The following is a 14,775-nucleotide window of genomic DNA, read 5'->3' on the forward strand; positions in this document are numbered from 1 at the left end:
TGTCTTAATCAATTTTTTTGATCGGTGTGGTCTAATGTGAAATATAAATCTTGCTTCATGATTTATGGTGATGATTTTTACCGTCAAGAGGTGAGGGCTGATTCGGTGTGACAATGACAAAGTTGGTCATGTCTTCTCCTCCCTTCCTCCCCTCTCTCCTCCCTTCCGCCCCTCTCTCCTCCCTTCCGCCCCTCTCTCCTCCCTTCCTCCCCTCTCTCCTCCATTCCTCCCCTCTCTCCTCCCTTCCTCCCCCATCCTTTACTTTACTTCAGTTCAGTATCGTTCAGAGATACAGCACGGAAACAGGCCCTTCGGCCCACTGAGTCCGCGCCGACCGTCGATCCCCGCACACTAACACGGTCCCACACACAACAATGTTCCCAATGTTGGGCGAGTCCAGAACCAGGGGCCACAGTCTTAGAATAAAGGGGAGGCCATTTAAGACTGAGGTGAGAAAAAACCTTTTCACCCAGAGAGTTGTGAATTTATGGAATTCCCTGCCGCAGAGGGCAGTGGAGGCCAAGTCACAGGATGGATTTAAGAGACAGTTATGCCCCTGTCCCACTTAGGAAACCTGAACAGAAACCTCTGGAGACTTTGCGCCCCATCCAAGGTTTCCGTGCGGTTCCCGGAGGTTGCAGGTGGTTGCCGGAGGTTGCAAGTAGTGGAAGCAGGTAGGGAGACTGACAAAAACCTCCGGGAACCGCACGGAAACCTTGGGTGGGGCACAAAGTCTCCAGAGGTTTCCGTTCAGGTTTCCTAAGTGGGACAGGGGCATTAGATAGAGCTCTAGGGGCTAGTGGAGTCAAGGGATATGGGGAGAAGGCAGGCATGTGATATTAATAGGGGACGATCAGCCATGATCACATTGAATGGCGGTGCTGGCTCGAAGGGCCTAATGGCTTCCTGCTGCACCTATTTTCTATGTTTCTACACCAGGGACAATTTTTTTTCCATTTACAACAAGCCGATTAACCTACAAACCTATACGTCATGGGAGTGTGGGAGGAAACCGAAGATCTTGGAGAAAACCCACGCAGGTCACGGGGAGAACGTACAAACTCCGTACAGACAAGCACCTGTAGTTAGGATCGAACCAGGGTCTCTGGCGCTGTGAGGCAGCAACTCTACCGCTGCACCACCGTGCCTCCCCACTCCTCAGTTTCAGTTTCAGTTCAGTTTTAGTTCATTGTCACGTGCACCGAGGTACAGTGAAAAGCTTGTGTTGCATGCTAACCAGTCAGCGGAAAGACAATACATGATTACAATCGAGCCGTTCACAGTGGACAGATATATAATAAGGGAATAATGTTTAGCGCAAGGTAAAGCCAGTAAAGTCTGATCAAGGATAGCCCGAGGGTCACCAATGAGGTAGATAGTAGTTCAGGACTGCTCTCTGGTTGTGGTAGGATGGTTCAGTTGCCTGGTAACAACTGGGAAGAAACTGTCCCTAAATCTGGAGGTGTGCGTTTTCACACTTCTGTACCTCTTGCCTGATGGGAGAGGGGAGAAGAGGGAGTGGCTGGCGTGCGAATCATCCTCGATTATGCTGCTGGCTGAGTTACTCCAGTGGCAGAGACCCGGGTTCCATCCTAACTACGGGTGCTGTCTGTACGGAGTTTGTACGTTCTCCCCGTGACCTGCGTGGGTTTTCTCCGAGATCTTCGGTTTCCTCCCACACTCCAAAGATGTAAAGGTTTGTAGGGTAATTTTGGTTTGGTGTAAATGTAAATTGTCCCTAGTGTGTGTTGGATAGTTCTCGTGTGCGGGGATCACTGGTCGGCGCGGACACGATGGGCCCGAAGGTCTTGTTTTTATGCCGTATCTCTAAATTGAAGTCAAGATGGACACAAAAAGCTGCAGTAACAGGCAGCATTTGCGGAGAAAAGAAATAGGTGAAGTTTCAGGTCGAGAACCTTCATCAGACTAAACGAACCTACAGATAAACACCAAAAACTGGACTAATTCAGCGGGTCAGACAACATAGAAACATATAAAACAGGAGGAGGCCATTCGGCCCTTTGAGCCAGCACCGCCATTCATTGTGATCATGGCTGATCGTCCCCAATCAATAACCCATGCCTGCCTTCTCCCCATATCCCTTGATTCCACCAGCCCCTAGAGCTCTATCGAACTCTCTCTTAAATCCATCCAGTGATTTGGCCTCCACTGCCCTCTGTGGCAGGGTATTCCACAAATACACAACTCTCTGGGTGAAAAAGCTTTTTCTCACCTCAGTCTTAAATGGCCTCCCCTTTATTCTAAGACTGTGGCCCCTGGTTCTGGACTCGCCCAACATTGGGAACATTTTTCCTGCATCTAGCTTGTCCAGTCCTTTTATAATTTTGTATGTTTCTATAAGATACCCCCTCATCCTTCCAAACTCCAGTGAATACTCAGCTGCACGGAGGCGGAGAGGAGAGCTCTTCAGCGCGTCGTCCACAGAGCGCAGAAGATTATTGGGACACAGCCACCAGCCTTGGAGGGCACCTACCACACACGGTGCCTCAGGAAGGCCGTCAGCATCCATAAAGACTCCTCACACCCTTGCAATAGTCTGTTCGAACTCCTACCTTCCGGCAGACGTTACAAGGCCTTCAACGCCCGCACCTCCAGACTCAGGAACAGCTTCATCCCCAGAGCTATAGCGGCTCTGAACCGCCCCCCCCCCATGGACTGTCTCCCTCGGATGGTCATGTCGAACTACGACCCAGCACAGTCATATTAGCACTTTTTACTGTTTATTTTTTTTTTTTTTTTATATAAAGCATGTTTCTCTGGGTATCTAAATGTTTAGTTGTTTCAGTTATGACATCGGATGGAAGCTGCAGACCAAATCTCGTTGCACCTATGTGCGATGACAATAAAAGATATTATTATTATTATTTTTTTGATTCCACCAGGGATTCTGTACAAGGGCAATGGTGAGAACCAGTTCATCTCGCAGCAGCCGGCAGTGATAAGCTGCATCATGGGGAACGGGAGGAGACGGAGTATATCCTGCCCCAGTTGTAACGGCCAGTCAGACGGCAACAAGCTCCTGGCCCCGGTGGCGTTGGCCTGCGGCATCGACGGAAGCCTGTACATCGGTGACTTCAACTACATCCGCCGTGTCTTCCCCTCCGGAAACGTCACCAGCATCCTTGAGCTGAGGTAGGTCTAGACCGCAACGCTGGGGCGACTCAGCGGGACAGGCAGCATCTCTGGAGGGAAGGAATGGGTGACGTTTCGGGTCGAGGCCCTTCTTCCTCCCGACCTTCGACTCTTCGATGACCTCCGTTTCTCAGGCCCCCGCTCTCCCTCATCCAAAATAAAGTGTCCGAAGAAGGTTCTCGACCCGAAACGTCACCCGTTCCTTCTCTCCAGAGATGCTGCCCGTCCCAACATTTGGATTGTGTCTGTCTTTGGTGTAAACCAACATCTGCAGTTCCTTCCTACACTTTAGGTCAAGACCAGCTTACGTGGAACAAGCTACGAATCGAGGAGAATGTATCTTCTTCTTGCCTGTTCTCTCGCTCTCCCTCGCTCGCTCTCCCCACACACCTTGGAGCGCACAAAGTAAACCACAGCGTAACGGTTCTACAGACCAACGGCCTCGGCGGGGCTTGCTCCTCGGTTTCCCTCGCCTACTTCTTTACTTTTTAGTTTAGATACACTGCGCGGAAACGAGCCCCGCAGGCCACCAAGCCCGCACCGACCAGCCAGAGACAATTTACATTTACACCAAGCCAATTAACCGACAAACCTGTACGTCTTTGGAGTGTGGGAGGAAACCGAAGATCTTGGAGAAAACCCACGCGAGTCACGGGGAGAACGTGCAAACTCCGTGTGACCAAGTGGGTTTTCTACAGGTGCTCCGGTTTCCTCCCACACTCCAAAGATGTGTAGTCTAATGGTTTAGTAAAATGGTAAATTGTCCGTAGTTTAATTTGTAAATTGTCCTTATTGTGTGTAAGATAGTGGGGGCAACGGTAAAGGGGAACTGGGCACAACTAAATTCCTATCAGTGCCCTCCCCTAATTCCCCATTTACAGGTGCCCTCCCCTAATTCCCCATTTACTGGTGCCCTCCCCTAATCCCCCCACACTAGGGGACAATTTGCATTTACCAAGCTGACTAACCTACAAACCTGCACGTCTTTGGAGTGTGGGAGGAAACCGAAGATCTCGGAGAAAACCCACACAGGTCATGGGGAGAACGTAGAGGCAGACAAACTCCATACAGACAGCGCCCGTAGTCGGGATTGAACCCGGGTCCCTAGCATTGCGCCACCGTGCCTTACAGCGCCAGAGATCCGGGTTCGATCCCGACCACGGGTGCTGTCTGTACGGAGTTTGCACGTTCTCCCCGTGACCTGCGTGGGTTTTCTCCGAGATCTTCGGTTTCCTCCCACACTCAAAAGACGTACAGGTTTGTAGGTTTATTGGCTTAGGTAAAAATTGTAAATTGTCCTTAGTGTGTGCAGCATAGTGCGAGTGTACCAGGGGATCGCTGGTTGGAGCGGACTCAGTGGGCCGAAGGGCCTGTTTCTGCACTGTATCTCTGAAGTCTAAAGTCCAAAAGAGAGGAGAAAGGCCTACTGGCCCAAGAGATAGTTGCCATTTCTGCAACAGGCAAGTTACTTGCTTGAAAGCATGAGGCCAAATAGCTTGACGTCCCATCGTGCAAAGAAGACCTTCCAAGCTCCAAAACTGAGTTGAGTTGAGTTTGCTGCAGAGCCTTTGTAAGAACAGTGGGCAGGCACGGTGGCGCAGCGTTAGAGTTGCTGCCTCACAGCGCCAGAGACCCGGGTTCCAGCCTGACTACGGGTCCCGTCTGTACGGAGTTTGTACCTTCTCACAGTGACCTGCGTGGGTTTTCTCCGGGTGCTCCGGTTTCCTCCCACACTCCAAAGACGTGCAGGTTTGCAGGTTAATCAGCTTGGTATAATTGTGAATCGTCCCTAGTGTGTGTGTGTGTGTGTGTTGGATGGTGTTAATGTGCGGGGATCGCTGGTCGGTGGGCCGAAGGCCCTGTTTCCACGCTGTATCTCGAAACTAAACTAAACAAAAAAAAGTTGGCATTATACGTGGTGCCGTTATAACCATTGTCATTGAACTAAGATGCACAGCTTGAATCATCTATTTGCTAATGGTTTTATAGCTTTTCCAATGAATTGAATATCTATTTGCATACACAATAGGTCTCGTGGGTTTGTCGGTAACTCTTGAGTCAAGGAGAATATCTTTCCAGTGATGAATCTCGACCAGCATTGCCCTGACAGGGTAGTCGCTAATACCTCGTAACGCATTACACAATATCTAGCTGCCTTGATACGAGGTTGAACGTAAACGAGGAGTCCAGTCAGCGTGTTGCCAAACACGTCAGAGTCAATCTGTCTTTCACATCACGATTAGCGGGCACCTTTAATGATGCCAACCTGATTTGCCCAGATACTATGCTTGGTTTGCATGACATTAAAATGATATGAAGGCTCCTGCAATATAACGTAACCATTTTGAGTCCCTTTGACACAGTGACATGGATGCATTTTATTCAAACTGACTTCACTAATTTATATTCTGCACCTAATCTGCACTGTTCTCTTCTTTTCTTGCTACCTACTAAGAAATAAAGATTTTAGACATAGGTAAGTTTAAGAACTGTTCCTCTGTTTCTCTACCTTCTGTGTTTTAATTAACTTTTCTTTACATATCTAAAATAATTATTTATAGAATGTTGGATATCAAAACAGGGATGTAATGCTGAGGCTCTACAAGGCGCTGGTCAGGCCACATTTGGAATGATGTGAGCCGGTCTGGGCCCCATTATCTGAGGAAGGATGTGCTGGCTCCGGGGAGGGTCCAGAGCGGGTTTACGAGAATGATCCCAGGAATGAGCGGGTTAACGCATGAAGAGCCTTTCACGGCACTCGCTGGAGTTTCGAAGAATGAGGGGGGACCTCATTGAGACTTACCGAATAGTGAAAGGCCTGGATAGTGTGGATGTGGAGAGGATGTTTCCACTAGTGGGGGAGTCTAGGACCAGAGGTCACAGCCTCAGAGTCAAATGACTTAACGTTAGAAAGGAAATGAGGAGCGATTTCTTCAGTCAAGGTGGTGAATCTGTGGAATTCTTCGCCACAGACGACTGTGGAGGCCAAGTCAATGGATATTTTTAAGGCAGACATGGACAGATTATTTACTACATGGTGTCAGGGGTTTAAGAATAAGTGGTAAGCCATTTAGAACGGAGATGAGGAAAAACGTCTTTACCCAGTCAGTTGTGAGTCTGTGGAATTCCCTGCCTCAGAAGGCAGTGGAGGCCAATTCTCTAGATGCTTTCAAGCGAGAGATGGATAGAACTCTTAAAGATAGCAGTCAGGGGATATGGGGAGAAGGCAGGAACGGGGTACTGATTGTAGATGATCAGCCATGATCACATTGAATGTTCAAGTTCAAGAGAGTTTATTGTCATTTGTCCCAGATAGGACAATGAAATTCTTGCTTTGCTTCAGCACAACAGAACATAGTAGGCATGAATAAATACAGAACAGATCAGTGTGTCCATATACCATTGAATATATATATACACACATAAATAAGCATATAAAGTGCAATGGGCTATTAAAGTTCAGATTTTTGTTTGAGTTGAGTTTAATAGTTTGATTGCTGTGGGGAAGTAGCTATTCCTGAACCTGGATGTTTCAGATTTCAGGCTCCTGTACCTTCTACCTGAAGGTAGCGGGGAGATGAGTGAGTGGCCAGACTATTCATAGGTTGACAAAGATGCTGGAGAAACTCAGCGGGTGCGGCAGCATCTATGGAGTGAAGGAATAGGCGACGTTTCGAGTCTGAAGAAGGGTTTCGGCCCGAAACATCGCCTATTTCCTTCGCTCCATAGATGCTGCCGCACCCGCTGAGTTTCTCCAGCATTTATGTCTGCTTACGATAATATGATCCGTGTAGTAGGCGGAGCTTCTACTAATAAAGCATTACAATTGTTTCGTGTGGAGTAACCAATCTACATCTTTTCTTGTAGAAATAAAAGTGAAGTGCATCTAAATGCAGGTGGTCTACAGGAATAAACACATTAATATGTGATGGCTGGGCGATACAGTACCCGAAATACTAGTGACGCATACAGGGACATATAGATGTTTAAACTAAATCCCCATTACCTAAGGGGTGGCCTACAAACCCATACCGCGCGCGTGCGGTATTGATCCGCATCTCCAAGAAGTCGATTGGTTACTCCACACTAACCAATAGACAATAGGTGCAGGAGGAGGCCGTTCGGCCCTTCGAGCCATTCAATGTGATCATGGCTGATCATCCCCAATCATTAACCCGTGCCTACCTTCTCCCCATATCCCTTGATTCCACTAGCATCAAGAGCTCTCTCTAAAAGCCCTGTCCCACTGTACGAGTTCGTTCAAGAGTCATTCTCCCAAGTTTAAAAAAAAAAATCAAACTCGTGGTAGGCACGGAGAATGTACGTAGCGGGTACGTCGGAGCTCGGGACGTCTCTTAGCGGCTCATAACGCTAACGGCAGGTACTCGGGAAAAGCTCGTGAAGACACGTGAAGATTTTTCAACATGTTGAAAAATGTCCACGAGAGCCCCGAGTACCGACGAGCGGCCATTACTGTAATTCTCCGAGTTCGAATCAGGGCAAACTCGGGAGAGCTCTTGAATTAGCTCGTACACTGGGACAGCCCCTTTACTCTCTCTTAAATCCATCCAGTGATTCCCTCTGTGGCAGGGAATTCCACAAATTCACAACTCTCTGGGTAAAAAATGTTTTTTCTCGCCTCAGTCTTAAATGGCTTCCCCTTTATTTATTCTATGGTTTATATGGTTTAAACAAAATCTCCATACCTAAGGGATGGCGTACAAACCTGTCCCGCGCGCGTGCGGTATAGATCCGCGTCTCCAAGATGTAGATTAGTTACTACACACAAACCAATTATAGTGCTTTATTAGTAGAAGCTCCGCTTACTACACGGTTCATATTGTGGTAACCCAGCTTGTGCTGTTAGTGTAATTGCCGTTACACAGCTGAAGCAACATGCTGTACTGTACAGTAAGTGTCTTTTAATAAATTCTGTTGTGCCATGTTTGTGAGAATGACTGGGTCATTTACACAATGAATGAGAGTGCTGGCTCGAAGGGCCGAATGGCCAACTCCTGCACCTATTGTCTATTCATCTGTGGCAATGGTTCCTCATAGACCCACATCTGTCATCCCACAGTGAGCTGGACTGTACCTCCAACAATCAACTCCCTTCTCCAACATTATAACAGAGACAGCAGTCCAAGAATAATGATCTGGCTGTGAAGCAATGTGGGATATCCTTCGCTAGAAAGATACGCCGCCAACTGTTCCTTTAATTGTGATTATTTTTCCTTCCCAATTATCTCTTCCTGGCCCTCGTGCAGTGCCTACTGCATTTGTGCTGCGGGGTTCTGCTGGCTGGTGTTGCCGCGCATATTTGCTTTGCTTTTCAGTGTTAGTTTAGTTTAGAGACACAGCATGGAAACAGACCCTTCAGCCCACTGCCTCCATGCTGACCATCGATCACTCATCAGGGTCTGTCCCACTTGGCGATTTTTTCCGGCGGTTGCCGGCGTCGCGTCAGGGTCGCCAAAGGGTTTTGAACATTTCAAAATCCAGCGGCGACAAAAATATGTCGCGACACTTGAAAAAATCATCGCGCGTCAATAGCCCTTCACGGTGACCTGATATGTCAGTCAATGATGCCGGCAGTCGCTGTAATAAATCGCCAATGGGACAGACCCTTTACACACTGAAATATAGAACAGTGCAGAAGGATCGGACTTTACTGGCTTTACCTTGCACTTAGCGTTATTCCATTTATCCTGTGTATCTGTACACTGTGAGTGGCTCGATTGTAATCATGTGTTGTCTTTCTGCTGACTGGTTAGCTCGCAACAAACGTGGTACGTGTGACCATAAACTAAACAAAACAAAGATAGACACAGAATGCTGGAGTAACTCAGCGGACCAGGCAGCAGCTTCAGTTCCCAGCTCTCCCACAAGCCTAGCGTCTCCGCCTCTCCCTTTCTTCCCCCCCCCCCTCCCCTCCCCCCGACCACAGTCTGAAGAAGGGTCTCAACCACGATTCCTTCTCTCCGTAGATGCTGCCTCACCCGCTGAGTTTCTCCAGCATTTTTTTGTCCACCTTCTTAAGTTTATAGGTTCTAAGAGCATAATTAGACCATTCGGCCCATCAAGTCTACTCTGCCATTCAATCATGGCCGATCTATCTCTCCCTCCCAACCCCATTCTCCTGCCTTCTCCCCGTAACCCCTGACACCCGTACTAATCAAACATCCATCAATCTCCGCCTTAAAAATATCCATCTCTGAAGAAAAGGAATAGGTGATGTTTCAGGTCAAGACTATTTATCATCTGGAGAAAAGGAATATACATAGAACAATATTGTGCAAGAACAGGCCCTTCAGCCCACAATGTCCATGCCTAACATGACCTCCCTTATCTGCCTGTACATGATCCATGTCCCTCCATTCCTTCCGTATCCGGGGACTGTCATATGCTGAGTGAATGGAGCAGCTGGGCTTGTACACTCTGGAGTTTAGAAGGATGAGAGGATATCTCATTGAAACATATAAGATTGTTTAGGGTTTGGACACGCTACATGGCAGGAAACATGTTCCCGATGTTGGGGAAGTCCAGCAACCAGGGGCCACAGTTTAAGAATAAGGAGTAAACCATTTAGAACGGAGACGAGGAAACACTTTTTCTCACAGAGAGTGGTGTCGGAATTCTCTGCCTCAGAGGGCGGTGGAGGCAGGAGCTAGATAGGGCTCTTAAAAATAGCGGAGTCAGGGATATGGGGAGAAGGCAGGAACGGGGTACTGATTAGGGATGATCAGCCATGATCATGGCGATGCTGGCTCGAAGGGCCAAATGGCCTACTGCACCTATTGTCTATTGTATCCATGCAAGAACCCATCCTATCACCAACTAGAGAGCAGTCCTGACCTACCATCCACCTCGTTGGAAACTCTCGGACGATCTTTGATCGTACTTTATCTTGCACAAAAAGTTATTTCCTTTATCCTGTATCTGCACACTGTGGACGGCTCGATTGTAATCATGTACAGATCTTTTCGCTAACTGGATGGCACGCAACAAAACAGCGTTTCACTGTACTATTTTCAGACTTAGACATAGAAACATAGAAAATAGGAGCAGGAGTAGGCCATTCGGCCCTTCGAGCCTGCACCGCCATTCATTGTGATCATGGCTGATCATCCACAATCAGTACCCCGTTCCTGCCTTCTCCCCATATCCCTTAATTCTGCTAGCACCTCGAGCTCTATCTAACTCTCTCTTAAATCCATCCAGTGAATTGGCCTCCACTGCCCTCTGTGGCAGGGAATTCCACAAATTCACAACTCTCCGGCTGAAAAAGTTTTTTCTCATCTCAGTATGAAATGGCCTCCCCTTTATTCTAAGACTGTGGCCCCTGGTTCTGGACTCCCCACCCAACATTGGGAACATTTTTCCTGCATCTAGCTTGTCCAGTCCTTTTATAATTTTATATGTTTCTATAAGAAACCCTCTCATCCTTCTAAACTCCAGTGAATACAAGCCTAGTCTTTCCAATCTTTCCTCATATGACAGTCCCGCCATCCCAGGGATTAACCTCGTGAACCTACGCTGCACTGCCTCAATAGCAAGGATGTCTTTCCTCAAATTAGGGAGTGATTAACTTATGAACCTATACAGCACTGAAACGGGCCCTTCGGCCCAACTTGCCCATGCCAGGAACATACCTCATGTACACTAGTCCCACCTGCCCACACTTGGCATACTGTATATCCCTTTAAACCTATCCTATCCATGTACCTGTCCAAATGTCTCTTAAACGTCATGATAAGTAACCAAAGCATTTGAGTCAAAGGCATATCGTCCCACAGCCTAAAGGGGCTGTCCCACTTGGGCGACCTAATCGGCGAGTTCTGGCGAGTTTGCCCTCGACTCATACTCGCAGCATGGTCGACGCGAGGTTGCAGGAGGTCTTTGTAACTCTCCTTCATGCTCGAGAGTGTACTCGAGGCCTCAGCTAGGCCGCGGCGTATTTTTCAACATGTGGAAAAATGCCCGCGAGTAAAAAAAGGTCGCCATGGAAACAATCGATACTTTTTTTACTCGTAGGTTTAGTCTTAGTAGGTCGTAGTAGGTCGGCATGTTAGTCGTAGGTAATCGAGGGTAGTCGAAGGTAGTCGAAGGTAGACTTCATCATAGTCGAAGATAGTCTTCACTCTCCACTATTTGGTGTCCAATTTTCCCGAAGTTAGTCGTAGCTAGTCTTCAACACACTCGAAGGAGGTCTTCAACATGTCACATTTTCAAACTCTCCTAAACTCTTCTAAACTCGCCAATTAGGTCGCCCAAGTGGGACAGCCCCTTAACACTATATTCCGCTAAGATCCCACAGCATGGTTACACTGAACCAACCTACCAACAACTAGAGAGCAGTCCTGAACTACAACCCACCTCATTGGAGACCCTCGGTCCTTGATCAGACTTGACTGGACTTTTCCTTGCACAAAACATTATTCACGTTATTCCCTTTATCATGTATCTGTACACTGTGGACTGCTCGATTGTAATCACGTACACAAGTCGATGCGTTATAGGAGTAGAATTAGGCCATTCGGCCCATCGAGTCTACTCTGCCATTCAATCATGGCTGATCTCTATCTCCGAACCCCATTTTTCTGCCTCCTCCCCGTAACCCTTGACACCCATTCTAATCAAGAAAATTGGAGTCTCTCCACTGACTTTTTTTATTTTTGTTTTTATTTTTTTAAATCAAAAAATGTATTCAATTATTAAAAAATGATATTTACACTACAATAAAACAAGCCAGAACCCACCACCATGATACAATACAAACATATATCCACAATAAACTACAATACAACTATGTTACAATCCTTATTGAGGATACATTCAACACCCTGCGGAGCCCAGCGGTCCCGGAACTCCCTCAGGGTGCCCGTGGACAGGGCGTATTCCCTTTCTAACCCCACCCGGGCACGGACATAACCCTCCGCTGACTGGTTGGCGCGCAACAAAAGCTTTTCTCTGTACCTCGGTACACGGGACAATGGACTAAAGTGAACCGCACCAGATTCTCCGCTTTGTACAGCTCCCCATGCAAGCACAATATATAGAGGCAGCCAGCCTAATACTAACACAGGACTAATAAATATCCTCAGATGCTTTCAGAACAGGCTTTATTTTTAATCTATATTCATGAATAGTTGTGGCAAAATTGGCCCGGTTAATGGTTTCAGGCATGTTCCTTAATCCAGTGCTTCCTGTAATTAGCTTTTCATTGGCACAGAAATAAATTAATTTCCACCAGTTTATAACAAATCATCGTCTTACATCCCTGTACCCCTCCCCCTCCCTGTTAGTTTAAAGCCCAAGATAGTCACAGTGTCCTCTACGAAGATGTTGCCAGGACTCGAGGGCCTGAGCCATAGGGAGAGGACTAGATTGGGAAAATGCACTGAGTCTCTTGCCCAGAGTAGGGGAATCGAGAACCAGAGGACATAAGGTCACATTTAGAGTGTTGTGTTCAGTTCTGGGCGCCATTTTATAGGAAAGATGTTGTCAAGCTGGAAAGGGTGCAGAGAAGATTTACACAAATGTTGCCTGGACTCGGGTCTGAGCTGCAGGGGGAGGTTGAGCAGGCTGGGTTTCTATTCCGTGGAGATCAGGAGTATGAGGGGAGATCTTATAGAGGTGTATAAAATCATGAGAGGAATAGATCGGGTAGACGCACAGAGTCTCTTGCCAAGAGTAGGGGAATCGAGGACCAGAGAACACAGGTTTAAGGTGAAGGGAAAAATATATGAATCCGAGGTAGACAAAAGTGCTGGAGAAACTCAGCGGGTGAGGCAGCATCTATGGAGCGAAGGAATAGGTGACGTTTCGGGTCGAGACCCTTCTTCAGATTGATGTAGGGGTGAGGGGGGGGGGGGGGAAGAAGAAAGGAAGAGGCGGAGACAGTGGGCTGTGGTAGAGCTGGGAAGGGGAGGGGAAGGAGGGAGAAAGCAGGGACTAGCTGAAATTGGAGAAGTCAATGTTCATACCGCTGGGGTGTAAACTGCCCAAGTGAAATATTAGGTGCTGCTCCTCCAATTTGCGGTGGTGGCCCAGGAGGAGGCCCAGGACAGAAAGGTCGGAACACGAATGGGAGGGGGAGTTGAAGTGCTGAGCCACCGGGAGATCAGGTTGGCTATTGCGAACCGAGCGGAGGTGTTGGGCGAAGCGATCGCCAAGCCTATTTTTCCAGCATCTGCAGTTCTTTCTTAAACATATGAATCTGAGGAGTAACTTTTTCACACAGAGAATAGTGAGTGTATGGAACGAGCTGCCTTGAGGACGTCGTTGAGGCAGGGCCAATCGCAACGTTTAAGAAACATTTAGATAGGTACGTGGATAGGACAGGTTTAGAGGGATATGGGCCCAACACTGGACTAGTGTAGATGGGGTATATTTGTCGGTGTAGGCAAGACGGGTCGAAGGGCCTATTTCCACGCTGTATCACTCTATGACAATGAAGGGTTGAGCCGGCTAATGGGCCTGTCCCACTTAGGCGATTTTTTAGTCTACAACAGGCGACTAGTTTGTCGCCACATGTTCGCCGGTGGTCGCCGGGAGTCGTCTCCTCAGTCGCGCAAAAGTCGTAGCGTCTTTCTGGTCGCTGCTACATTTTCAACACGTTGAAACATTTTCGCCGACAGTGGGTTTGACGCCAATGAGCGTAGCTTGACTTCTCCTGACGTAGGCGCTGTCGTAGGTTGTCGCCAGGATGCCGTAGGTTGCCGCCGGTTTCTCGGCGACCTGCTACGACCATGACAGTCGCCGGCAGCCGCTGAAAAAAATCGGCAAGTAGGACAGGCCCGTAAGACTCTATTCCTTGGAGTGCAGGAGGATGATCTTATAGAGGGGTGTAAGATCATGAGGTGATAGATAGGATGAATCTTTTACCACCACAGTAGAGAATGAAGGCCTACAGGGCATAGGTTTAAGGTGAGAGGGGAAAGATTTCGTAGGAACCCGAAGGGAAACTTTTTCACTCAGGCTACTGGGTTTATAGAACGGTCTGCCAGAGGTGGTAGTTGGGGCAGGTCAGTGCCGGATTTAGATGAAGAGAGGCCCTAGGCTGTTCCACTTGTGAGGCCCCTCTCAATCCCCCAACCCCACCACTAGAGGAAGACGGAAGAGTCCACCAGATTGACACCGATATGCAGACAAGCATGGCCAATGAGATAAGGGGCTGGAATTTTATTTATTTATTGCCAGTGCTGGTGTCGAGTTATCGGCTTCAAACATGATGATTCTGAAATGAAGGGCAAGGGAAATTACTGAAGGGTTGTTTAGAGACTACAGTGCGTTGTGACAGCATATGTAAGAAAGGTCTGTGACAGTGTCAAAAATATTATACAAGCTTGGCCGGAGGCCCCCTGTAGATTTCGAGGCCCTGGGCTTCAGCCTACGAAGCCTAATGGTAAATCCGACTTCATATAGCAGCATTTTAAAAGACACTTGGACAGGTACATGGATAGAAAAGAAAAACAGAGGGATATGGGCTAAACACAGGCAAATAGGACTAACTTAGATGGGGCACCTTGGTCAGCATGGATGAGTTAGGCCAAAGGGCTTGTTACCCTCATGTTGGACTCTATGACCTCATGAATCACGTTGTATGTTGCCATCCAGTCT

At 47.9% G+C, this 14,775-nt stretch overlaps 1 protein-coding gene across 1 annotated transcript in view; it reads left to right on the forward strand.

Moving 5' to 3' along the window:
- The window catches only part of tenm3 (teneurin transmembrane protein 3), a 702,745-nt gene that overhangs the window by 644,625 nt on the left and 43,345 nt on the right, over positions 1-14,775 (forward strand). Inside the window, 2 exon segments of the mRNA XM_033018762.1 lie at positions 2,904-3,153; positions 5,609-5,629. Of these exon segments, the coding sequence (XP_032874653.1) occupies positions 2,904-3,153; positions 5,609-5,629 (271 nt within the window).

Source organism: Amblyraja radiata, chromosome 3 (assembly GCF_010909765.2).
Source record: "Amblyraja radiata isolate CabotCenter1 chromosome 3, sAmbRad1.1.pri, whole genome shotgun sequence".
In the NCBI taxonomy this organism is placed as follows: Eukaryota; Metazoa; Chordata; class Chondrichthyes; order Rajiformes; family Rajidae; genus Amblyraja; species Amblyraja radiata.